The 12,719-nt window shown below is 47.8% G+C and overlaps 1 protein-coding gene across 1 annotated transcript in view; it reads left to right on the forward strand.

Annotated features, from left to right (window-relative positions):
* Positions 1 to 4,135, forward strand: part of arhgef28a (Rho guanine nucleotide exchange factor (GEF) 28a) — a 37,585-nt gene extending 33,450 nt beyond the window's left edge. The window contains exon 35 of the mRNA XM_056587855.1: positions 3,670 to 4,135. Coding sequence (XP_056443830.1) covers positions 3,670 to 3,851 — 182 coding nt within the window. The 3' untranslated portion in view covers positions 3,852 to 4,135. The remainder of the gene's footprint in view (positions 1 to 3,669) is intronic.
* Positions 4,136 to 12,719: the final 8,584 nt, after the last annotated feature.

Raw genomic sequence — 12,719 nt, forward strand, 5'->3', positions numbered from 1 at the left:
CACACACACAGACACACACACATAGACACACAAACCTACACACACACACACACACACACACACACACACACACACACACACACACACACACACACACACACACACACACACACACACACACACACACACACACACACACACACACACACACACACACTTAAACATACACATACTCACTCACTTGCTTACTCACTCACTCACTCACCTTAAACACACACACCTCACTTACACACTCACTTGGTTATTCACTCACTCACTCACTCACTCCCTCACTCAGACATTATCACATGCACGCTCTCTATCTCTTTGCTCTCTCTCTCTCTCTCTCTCTCTCTCTCTCTCTCTCTCTCTCTCTCTCTCTCTCTCTCTCTCTCTCACTCACTCTTTCTCTCTCCCCATTCTGTTTCTCTCTCTCTATCCACTCTCTCTATCTAGCTCACTCGTTCTCTCTCTGTAATTTATTCACTCATTCACTCACTCACTCACTCCCTGGTTATTCACTCACTCCCTCACTCAGACATTATCACACGCACGCTCTCTATCTCTTTGCTCTCTCTCTCTCTCTCTCTCTCTCTCTCTCTCTCCCCCCCCTTTCTCACTCCCATGCTCCCCCAGCTCTCAGCATGAAACCCAGCCTGTCCTTGCCGCTCAGTTAATCAGTGTCTTCCGACAGAGAGACAATCGCCCCCAAAACCCCCCCCCCCCTCTCCCCTCCAGCCCCACCAGTAGCTAGCTACACCTCCCTCTTGCCAGAGGAAAAGCTAAATCAATGACTCTTTCTATCTCTCCAGCCCAGTGGGCGGACAAGAGAGACCCGGTGAATCACAGATCGCATGCGATGACGGACTGATTGGAACATTGATCCGGAAAAATCTTTACAAAACTCATTACAAGTCCACCCGTCTTACCGGTGGCTCAGGGGGAGACGAGGGGGGAGACGAGGGGGAGGGGGAGGAGAGAGAGAGCGAGAGAGAGAGAGAGCGAGAGAGAGAGAGAGAGGGAGAGAGCGGGGGGGAGGAGGGGTGGTGAGAGAGAGAGAGGGGGAGAGAAAGAGAGAGAGATGATATTATTCGTCATGTTCAGTTTCTTGGTGTTCGTTATGCTACCAGTGCTTTCCCGAGGCTCCGGCCCACCCTGGCCGCCCCCTCCCCGCCGTCACTCTGTCAGCGTGACAATACCCACACCGAGCCGCTGAACCGGGGGATTCACCGAGCCTGCTCATTATTACCGTGGCCGTGACGCATCACTTATTCATGGTATCTACATTCTTTCACACGGCCATTGCAGGGCGCCACACACGCATACAAACACACAGAGGTCCACGCATGTACACGCACGCATACACAAATTCACACACAGCCACGCGCTAACACACACAAACACATACACCTCCATCCTTCTCCAATTGGCTTGTTAACCTTTGTCCCGCCCGGACACTGCTCCCTGGTGAAGCCAGAGTCTCTTGTTAACAAGATTCGGGGTGGCAAGGGGGAGGGGGGCGGGGGGTTAATTCTCCCTGACACCAGCCCCCCGCTCCCTTATTGGCCTCGGGAGACCCTGCAGGGCAATCCTCCCGCCACTTTGCAAGATATATCAGACCTGACACTGATCGGAGAGCTGCAGGACTCACCGGCGGTGCGCATAGACCTAACGTTGTACCAAAACCATTCTCACACATCAGATCACTGATGGCAGTCGAGCCAATTTCTGGTGAACGGGGCTTGTGTTTTCTTCCGGTTCATATTTGATAAGACCAATAAGGTTAGGGTTAGGGTTATTTTAACCCTTACCCTAACCCTATTTCTATGATTGTGAACAAAAACTTGGCCAGCAGTAGGAAACTGTAAAAAGGTTTCTAACCAACGCCATACAAACTGGCCGATGTAGAAATACACCTATCCCCTTCTGAAGGCTTAATCCACTCTGGCAGAAGAACATCGGTTTGAATATCGCAATAAGGAAACAGGAAACAAGCCGTAACTTGAAGTTCTGGTTTCTGGTCTAGGCACTGAGCCACCTCACCCAAGAGGCACTGCTATAACACAGTAGGACTGCTGGATCAGAAGTTCTGCTATAACACAGTAGGCCTGCTGGATCAGTCGTTCTGTTATAACACAGTAGGACTGCTGGATCAGAAGTTCTGCTATAACACAGTAGGCCTGCTGGATCAGTTGTTCTGCTATAACACAGTAGGCCTGCTGGATCAGTCGTTCTGCTATAACACAGTAGGCCTGCTGGATCAGTCGTTCTTCTATAACACAGTAGGAATGCTGCATCGCAGATGATTCAGAAACAATAAACTTTTTTTTATGTCAAACAGCAACATAACATTGTGAGCATGCGTTTGACATTTGAACCAATAACATCAAGTAACATGTAGCGGGCTATCACACCAATAGCTAGCATGTCTTTCACACGGTCCAATACATTCCCTAAAGCATCGGATCACATTTCTTCCATTAGCTGATGGGAGTGGTTCACCTGGAAACCGATCGTTTCACATCATCTGAATCCAATCAGATCCACCTTGAGTCCAGCCAAAACACCGGATCATTCACGCTGCCTGCAAACACACAGAGCGGCCAAATCAAACATTTCTGCTCTTCTCAGCCAAGGCATGTGAAGATTTTTTTTTTTTGTCTTCCCCGTTGAATGGACTCGTGGCGGCCGAGCCATTATCTTTGTCGCTCAGCGTGTGAACGACACAGCCTCGACCAACCGGTTGGCATGAATGCCTTCAAGTCACCGCCGACCCGCCAATCACGTCCGTCCCGGTCGCCCGGTCGTTCCCTGGAAACAGGAACTCTGAGCAGCCGCCCCTGTGCGCGCCACTTGTGTGCCGCGCACGTGTTTCGTAACAATAGAAGAGCAGAAGTCGGTCTGCCGTGTTGAAGATTAAAGTTTGATTCAAAGCGGGGCCTTGCCACGGAGGCGCATCATCAAGGTTAACGCAGCGGTACGCTTCCATGAGGAATCGTTTCATCCGCTGAGCGGAATGTCGTAGCGTTTCAAATCCTTTTTTATTCTGTTCAGTGATAAAAGAGGGTGTTTATTTTCACATGAAGAAAAGGAAAGTTCTCCCTCCCGACGGTCGAGATACAATCTGAGGCTGTGGGTTTGCCCGCTGCTGGGGCATCCATCAGGGCCCTGCTCTAAACCAGCGGCTCTAAGGACCCTTCGGCAATTCATCAGCACAAGATGCAATGCTACAGGGACACAGAGGCTTTATGGGCCACTACAGTCAACAACACATTGCTCTCATTCTCCCCAGAACACATACAGGATATAGCATATGCACCTGTTTTGTGTGTTTGTATGAATATAATAGTATGCATTCTTCATGCCATTCTGCCCTAATTTAGCATCATTAATTCATGTAATATCCAATATTTATATTGGAATGTATATTTTTCAATGGTGTGGCTGGTTCACGTAACATGTCAGCATGTATACCTGCTTGGTTTATGAAAATGAGTGTCTGACTCTGTATACATTTACCGTGTGTGTGTGTGTGTGTGTGTGTGTGTGTGTGTGTGTGTGTGTGTGTGTGTGTGTGTGTGTGTGTGTGTGTCTGTGTGTGTGTGTGTGTGTGTGTGTGTGTGTGTGTGTGTGTGTGTGTGTGTGTGTGTGTGTGTGTGTGTGTGTGTGTGTGTGTGTTTGTGCGCACAGAATACGGCAGCCAAGGTGAATATGGACGTACGTCAGCGCTGATGTCACCTGGGTCCGGGGGGCAGTATCCCGGCAGCCCCCTCTCCCCCATTGACCCTCGGCTGGACCTCGCCACGATTGTCTCCATGGAGACGGAGTCCGGCGGGGAGGAAAGCCGGGAAGAGAAAATTGTTTACCTCTGAAGCGGGGAGCGGTAAAGGTGACCTCCGCTGCAGTACCGGACTCGACCAGCGGGGGGAGCACAATGGAGATGCCGCCGTGGTCCGCGTGCTCCGTTCAAAAGACGTTAAAAAAAAACACGCTCTTAACTCTGTTCTCGAGGGGGTTGTTTTAATGGAAGATGGGATGGCTGCATAGGATTTGGTAGCCCGGGACTTCAGTTCACTGGTTGGTTTTGGGCTATGACGTCAACAACCCAATGTGTCAAGGTAACCAAATGTCATGGTTACTATTCGTCATGCCTGTGTCATGGAGTTATATGCATGACATTTAACTTGAAGTTAACTTTAAAGCAGAAAAAGATTCCAATGGTGTGTGTGTGTGTGTGTGTGTGTGTGTGTGTGTGTGTGTGTGTGTGTGTGTGTGTGTGTGTGTGTGTGTGTGTGTGTGTGTGTGCGTGTGTGCCTGCGTGTGTGTGTGCGCGTGCGTGCATGCCTGTGTGTGTGTGTGTGTGTGTGTGTGTGTTTTGGAGACTGGGTCAACATCACCCAAGCATCCCGCAGATCCTCTCACTATTTTCTCTCTCCATCTCTCTCTTTCTCTCCCCCATCTCTCTCTCCCTCTCTGTCCCTCTCCCCCCCTCTCTCTCTCTCTCGCCCCCCTCTCTCGCTCTCTTCCTCTCCCCCCTCTCTCTCCCTCTCCCCCCTCTCTCTCTCTCTCTCTCCCCCCCCCCCCCTCTCTCTCTCCCTCTCCCCCCCCCCTCTCTCTCTCCCTCTCCCCCCCCCTCTCTCTCTGTCTTGAGGTCGATTGTTCAGCCATGGGATAAACCTGCGCTCAGCCATTCATCAGACACACTCTATTTATTTACAAGGAGAGAATTACACGGAGCGCGGCACATTAGCGGTGAAGGATGGCGCTTCACTGGCCGCTCTGAACTCCCCCACGTTGGTTTTAGAATCCAAAGGAACTTGCGTTTGGCGACGGAGAGATAGTGTGGATTCAGAAGGGATGCTGGTTTATAGTTCAGCACCTAACCACGCAGAAGGTTGTCCAAACACAAGTCGTTCAGGAATCTTGTAATGCATTACAACAATCGCAGACGATATGTAGAAGAATCGATTAACCAAATAAAAATGTGTTTGCTGTTGGATACTATTTTTCAGATGCACTGCATTGATATCATTAATATTAAACGTCAAAACGTGATTTATTGTTTTTACGTTTTATTTGATCTTTGATCTTTCTGAGTGACCACAAGTAAAGAAGGCCTTATGGACTGCCCTTCACAAAACAAAGGGCCAATTCTCTAACTTGAATATTTACATAGTAGTGCACTTACAATTCATCCCTCAAGGACATTTTTGGTCGGTGTTCAATTTGCACTTAGTTGCCAATGGTTTTCTTTGCCTTCAACTCGTATGAGTTTATATAAATAATTCTAACATAAGATGCTTGTGAGCCTTCAGTGTAAAGTTTTGTTGTAGACTTGTGGCTGGGATGTACTCGACAACACAGTGAAGAGGCTGTGGTCTGCGTTGGATGTGATTTGAGCTCAATGTGTGTATTTCAGTGTCTTTTATTTATTGCAGCTTGAAAATGTTCTCAGTGTGTCTTACTGTAAGCTGGTTGTGCTGTAAACAGTTCTCGTTCTGCAACATTTCTGATCCATCCTGTTGGATATTTGTGTCTTAAACCATGCAGTTGGATGGTAAACTGCTTTCACTGTGTTTGGAGCTGATAAAATGTGGGTAGTAACATGATAGGAAAAGTAAACCGCATTGACCGGTAATATAATACGTTAAAACATTCCACAACACAATTCTCCTGCTTTAAAATCAAATATATCCACAGAAGTACCGGGTTGACATCTACCTGAAGTGTGACTAAGTCACTAAAGGAGAAAGCTGTTAAAACCATTTGGATGAAGTGATGAATATTTTGATGTGCCTTAAAACGCAAGCCTTTGTATATTTTTATGTCAGCATAAAAACTAAATATAATAAAATGTTGTAATAACCTAAAAGTAAATCCACAAGTTCTTGTCACATTCCTTCACTCCTTCATCCAGCCATTGTTTTAGTCTCCCTCTCTCTCTCTCTCTCTCTCTCTCTCTCTCTCTCTCCCTCTCTCTCTCTCTAATCCCCTCTCATTCTATCTCTCTCTCCTCTCTCTCTCTCTCCCTCTCTCCTCCCACTCTATCGCTGGTCCCTCTCTATCTCTCATCCCCTCCCACTCTCTCTCCTCCCTCTCTCTCTATCTCTCCGTCTCTATCTCATAGCGGGTGTCGTACGCCCCCGATGACCTCGTGCCGGCCGTCCCAGGGTGTTAATGTTCTCCTTGTGCTCCCCTCCCTCCAGTGGGCTCTGCTGATCAAACTATAAGACCACCACCACGCTGCGCCCCTCAACCATCTGCTGCCAGCGCCCTCCAGCCCCCTCCCCCCTCCATCACCACGCCCCCCCCCCCTCCTCCCCCAGCCCGCTCCACCTTTAAACATCACAAACAGAATCTGCTTATTCGCCGGAAGTAAGTTGAACACACAAGGTGACCGCAGAGTAGCATCAGGCTGGTCTGGGTGCACTGCTGCTGCACAAAGGACTCAGAAGAGAAGGAAGTATTTATAGGTCCCTTGAAATGCTCTATAATAAACCCAAGATATTATCATTATTATGTATACGAGCTAATGAGCATCAATATACGACGATATGTAGTACCATATAATATAGAATACTAAGTTGTTTGCTATATTATGTAGTGTGCTATACTACGTAGTATAGTAGGGTTTACTATGTAGTATAGGATTATACTAAGTAGTATAGCTATACTGTAGTTTACTATACTGTGTTTATGGGACAGGATAGTCTCGTGGTTGGGATGTAAAGATCGAAAAGCATCGTACCTGTCGGTGCTTACCACTACTACTTTGACGGCTTACACAATTGAAACGGATACTAAAGCAAAACCAAAAGATACTCTAGTCACACCCAACGTGTGAGCATCAGCGATCAACAAATATATTAGAGGAAATAGAAAAGGGTTAACACAAACTGACAAACACAAGACAGTGCAGACACAATACTCAAAATCAGCAGAACAACTGCTTCACACACATTAAATAAACAGCCAGACCCTCCACAGCGGAGAGATCCCCCGAGAGAAGAGCCTCTCTGCCGGCCTCCGTCCTGCGGTCCCCAGCCGTGCGGAAGGTTAGCCGTAAACGAAGCGAGACGCTGCGGAGGGAGCGATGGGAGAAGTGTTGCTGCTGAGTCAACAGCTTGGGATTGAACTTGGGTATTTGCTTGGTCCTCTCCCCGAGGCTTTGTAATGATTTCTGTGGGCGAGTGTGGATATAAGGTTGCAGCTTAAATATGTAATATGTATACAGCCAGTAAATCGTCGTCCAGCCGGGACGGGGTCTTTCGGGTGAGTGGGTGTCTCGTTAAAGAGAAGGCGCCTGATTAAAGGACATTAAAACAGAGATGGCGTTGCAGTTCGTTAGGGCGTTGGAGTTTTGTTTTTTTAAGAAAAGATCGAAATGGACCTCCCAATTTAAACTATTATTAATGTGTGTTTCAAACTTTCACCTTATACTTTTGTTTACCATGTATTCACGACAGATTTAATACTACTACAACCATTATTACTACTATTATATATAAAAGCAAAAAATTAACTACTATTAAAATCCTCTACTTCTACTACTACTACTATACCATAGGCATAATAATGATAACAATAATAATAATAATATAAACTGCCTAAGCTAAAGTATCAGAGTATGCAAGTAACAAAGTGCTTCCATCAAATCAGGATAAGTTAAAGTCGTGTGGATTTCATGGTTGGATTTTCAAAGTCAAAGCATGCTGTTAGTATACCCCAGCCCCCCTGGGGAGAAGATAGGCCTGGATCTTCACCAAAACATCTGATATATCTCCCCCCACCCTCCCTCTGTGTTCTGCTGAGATACCTGAGGACTCTGCAGCTGTGGCGAGTTGGGTGATGCTCGCCAAACAAGGCTCATATCAATATTATGAGACTCATCTCTGGAGCGCTTCTCCCGGCGATCTGGGCTCCCTGGTCCTGCGTGACATTCCCAAGGTTCCCTTCCTGTTCCCACGGTATATCTGGGAGTGGTGGGGGGGGCTGCAGAACCCGGGGCCTGTGAAAACCTCTGAGGATATCACTGTTGTGATAGAGGGATACACTAATAATCTGGATTGAAGTCACTCAGATGGGCTGACGTTGTTCTGCTCCTCTCCACAGCACTGGGGAAGAGCTTTCAGTCCTTGGGATTTTCGTAAACATTTGAAGCACATGGAGAAACCCTGTCGGCTGTTGGATAATAGTTACCCCTGTACTATCCATACAGACGGCCCTACAAAGAAAAACAGGAAAACAAACACACCCATACCCACACCTAAACAGACGTTACATTTTTTAATTAAATTCCACAGTGAGGGCATGATTTAAAATGAGTGGGCTTTGTTGCAAGCTTGAAGTCCATATAGAGAGGATATAAAGGTGCTCTATATTATAGCTTTAGGGGACGAGAGCACGTCAGAGTCTGAGGGGCACTGCTAATTTAAACTCACATCATCATTATTTATTAGAATGGTATTCACTGATGCTGACGTTTGGTTTTCCAGCTGTGATGTAAAGCCTGCGTAACGGAGCAGCACACACACACACCATGTGGACTGGGGGGGCCTGTCGGCTGAACCATCTCCTCAGGTCTGAGGGCCAACACAACCACTCATTCATGTGGTGAAGACGTTCATTCTGCTGAACGTGCCTTGTTGCCGTCGTGGTGGAAGAAACTCAAAAAATCGTTCATCCGCTGCACTGCTGTTGCCTTACAGTGAAAGTGTATCAACTGACGTGGCGCACATGGCAGACGAATCAATTCGCCTGATGGTTCAATCCTGGGTGAACAGGGCTTTTTCAGTTTATGTCAATTCATATTTGTTTCAACCAATCATTTCGCTGGAGGTGGGGTTATGTATGAGTGTAATTGACAAACACAAACTTGGACAGCAGTAGCAAACTTTTAAAAAGTGTCTAGAGGTTTCAAATCAACGATGTGTGGACTGAACACTATAGAAATACACTTGCTAAAATCCCCTTCTGAAAGATTCATCCACTTGTGCAAATTAGTTTATTTTCAGTATAAGGTCTCCGTTATGAAACAGGAAATAAGGCGTAACTCCGCCCCTTTCTGTTGTTGGTTTCCTGTCCAGTCTCTGTGCCGTCTCCCCCCAGAAGTCCTGCTTTAACACAGTAGTACAACTGGATCCGGGATAACCTACCGGGTCAAACCAATATACGATTTGACTGGATATGAGGGTCTTTAGCAAAAATTTTCGGCGGTTGGTGGAGTCTCGATACACTGAGTGCTGAGGCTCAGTCTCAGGGTGCAGAAGCTTGCGCCTCGCCCTCCCCAGGCCCGAGGGTAAGGCGGTTCCCCACGCTATTAGCAGAACCTACAACATACATCTGCTTTTAATGGCCTGCCGTGGTGGGAGCCCATTAAAAAGATTTCTCTGAGCTTAGTACAAATTGCCTCTTACACAAATCCTTCATGCACACAGTGTGTGTGCATGTAGAGTGTGAGCGTATGTGTTTGTGTTTGTTTGTGTGTGTGTGCGTGTGTATGTGTGTGTGCGTGTGTGTGTGTGCGTGTGTGTGTGTGTGTGTGTGAAATCCAAGTTGGCTTTAACGATTATTGTAAATGTCAAAGTCACCCACGTCATCATAACTCAGTGTCTTATGGGAAATTAAGATCATATAGTAAAAACAACTAAAAGAGAAGAGATTTTACACTGATGATAAAGCGATATTAGATCTGCTCTATAACGGACATACTTTAAGACAAACGGCAATGAAAGAGGAGGGTTAACCATAAACTGGGTGTTAAAATGGTGTCAGGAAGACTGCTAAGGGAGGGAGGAATAAGGTGGAGGTGGAAGGCCCCTCACAGTGTATCGCTGTCTTCTGGCATCTTAGGTCAGGGAGAGCAGCCACCACCTGGGAACCAGCATTAGGTAACAACCAACCTATCGCTTGAGAAAGTCAACTCATATTGCATCAACAATATTAGTGTACATGTCCAGCTGGTAAGGGTATCAGGATTCATGGAATACAATAGAATTTTGAGAGAAACTAAATAGTTTAATCTGTTGTGTAGAATGCTACATTTAATACATGGTCGTCATTGTAGCTTTTCACAACAAGATATAAAGCTCAATTCTATCTTTTATTGCAATCCATTTTTGCAAATAAATAATCAGTCTATTTTAAAATGTCAATTTCCCAAAGGTTGGCCTTTACAAATAAAGGACAACAGCTATTTATAGTTAAATGTCAGCTATGTATAAGGTTATGCAGTGATAGCTGAAAACGTGTTTGTGTGTCTGGGGCATGGCGTGTGCGCATGGGGCTTGTAAGTGTTTATGTGGAGACGCAATGTTGGAAGTTCAACATTTATTTGCTCTTGGAAAATGCTATATATCTATAATAATCCGATCATAAAGCATAATGTACTCATTTGGCATTTCCTTGGCAGTTCCATTGTTATGCACATTTTGTTCCTTCTCTGCATTCTGTGTTTATTTTTTCATTTGTTATGTTCCGTATTCTATGTCCCACGGTCCTTGTTCCGGGTTCCATGTTCTATGTCCCATGTTCTGTTTTCCATGTTCTGTTTTCCATGATCTGTCTTCCATGTTCTATGTTCTACGTTCCATGTTCCTTGTTCTGTTTTCCAAGTTCTGTGTTCTGTGTCCTGTTCCATGTTCTGTGTTCCATGTTCCGTGTCCTGTGTCCCGTGTTCCGTGTTCTGTGTCCCGTGTTCCATGGTCGATGTCCTGTGTTCACCCCGACTTCCCTTGGAGTGAGGCTCTTCCCGATCACCAGGTGCTCTAAATGAATAAACAACCCATTGTGTCCAGCTGGCGCTGTCCGTGGTGCTGAGTACCTGTGAGCTTCATTTTAATAAACTATGATTAGTCACCACAACACAAGCAGGGGACCCTTCCACCGGCCTGTCACCAGGACCAGGCCCTTGCATGTATTTATGTACTCTGAGTAGAATCGAGAGAGAGAGAGAGAGAGAGAGAGAGAGAGAGAGAGAGAGAGAGAGAGAGAGAGAGAGAGAGAGAGAGAGAGAGAGAGAGAGAGAGAGAGAGGGGGAGAGAGAGACAGAGAGACAGAGAGACAGAGAGACAGAGAGAGAGAGAGAGAGAGAGAGAGAGAGAGAGAGAGAGAGAGAGAGAGAGAGAGAGAGAGAGAGGGGGAGAGAGAGAGAGAGGGGGAGAGACAGAGAGACAGAGAGACAGAGAGACAGAGAGACAGAGAGACAGAGAGAGAGAGAGAGAGAGAGCGAGAGAGAGAGATGACTGACAGCGCCCGTCCTCATCCTCATCGTCATCCGCTTATCCGGGGTCGGGTCGCGGGGGGAGCAGCTCAAGCAGGGGGCCCCAGACTTCCCTTTCCCGGGCCACATTGACCAGCTCTGACGGGGGGATCCCGAGGCGTTCCCAGGCCAGTGTTGAGATATAATGGCTCCACCTAGTCCTGGGTCTTCCCCGAGGTCTCCTCCCCACTGGACGTGCCTGAAACACCTCCCAAGGAAGGCGCCCAGTGGGCATCCTTACCAGATGCCCGAACCACCTCAGCTGACTCCTTTCTAAGTAAAGGAGCAGCGGCTCTAATCCGAGTTCCTCACGGATGGCTGAGCTTCTCACCCTATCCCTAAGGGAGACGCCAGCCACCCTTCTGAGAAAACTCATCTCGGCCGCTTGTACCCGCGATCTCGTCCTTTCGGTCATCACCCAGCCCTTATGACCATAGGTGAGGATAGGAACGAAGATCGACCGGTAGATCGAGAGCTTTGCCTTGCGGCTCAGCTCTCTTTTCGTTACAACGGTGCGGTAAAGCGAACGCAATACCGCCCCCGCTGCTCCGATTCTCCAGCCAATCTCACGCTCCATAGTACCCTCACTCGCGAACAAGACCCCGAGGTACTTGAACTCCTTCACTTGGGCTAAGGACTCATTTCCTACCCGGAGTAAGCAATCCACCGGTTTCCTGCTAAGAGTCATGGCCTCAGATTTAGCGGTGCTGATCCTCATCCCAGCCGCTTCAAACTCGGCCGCCAGCCGATCCAGTGATTGCTGAAGGTCACAGGCCGATGATCCAATGAGGACCACATCATCTGCAAAAAGCAGTGACGAGATCCTCAGACCACCGAACTGCAACCCCTCCCCACCACGACTACGCCTCGATATCCTGTCCATGTATATCACAAACAGGATTGGTGACAAGGCGCAGCCCTGGCGGAGACCAGCACCCACTGAGAACGAAACTGACTGGCTGCCGAGAACACGAACACAGCTCTCGCTTAGGGAGTACAAAGATTGGATGGCCCTGAGGATAGACCCCCTTACCCCATACTCCCGCAGCACCTCCCACAGTTTCTCCCGGGGGACCCGGTCATACGCCTTCTCCAGATCCACAAAACACATGTAGACCGGATGGGCATACTCCCAGGCCCCCTCCAGGATCCTTGCGAGAGTGAAGAGCTGGTCCGTAGTTCCACGTCCGGGGCGAAAACCGCATTGTTCCCCTTCAATCTGAGGTTCGACGATCGGCCGAACCCTCCTTTCCAGCACCTTGGAGTAGACTTTACCAGGGAGGCTGAGAAGTGTGATACCCCGGTAATTGGCACACACTCTCTGGTCCCCCTTTTTGAACAGGGGAACCACCACCCCGGTTTGCCACTCCTTTGGCACTGTACCCGACTCCCACGCGATGTTGAATAGGCGTGTCAACCATGACAGCCCCTCAACACCCAGAGCCTTTAGCATTTCTGGCTGGATCTCATCAATCCCTGG

This window comes from Gadus chalcogrammus, chromosome 4, assembly GCF_026213295.1.
Source record: "Gadus chalcogrammus isolate NIFS_2021 chromosome 4, NIFS_Gcha_1.0, whole genome shotgun sequence".
NCBI classification, from domain to species: Eukaryota; Metazoa; Chordata; class Actinopteri; order Gadiformes; family Gadidae; genus Gadus; species Gadus chalcogrammus.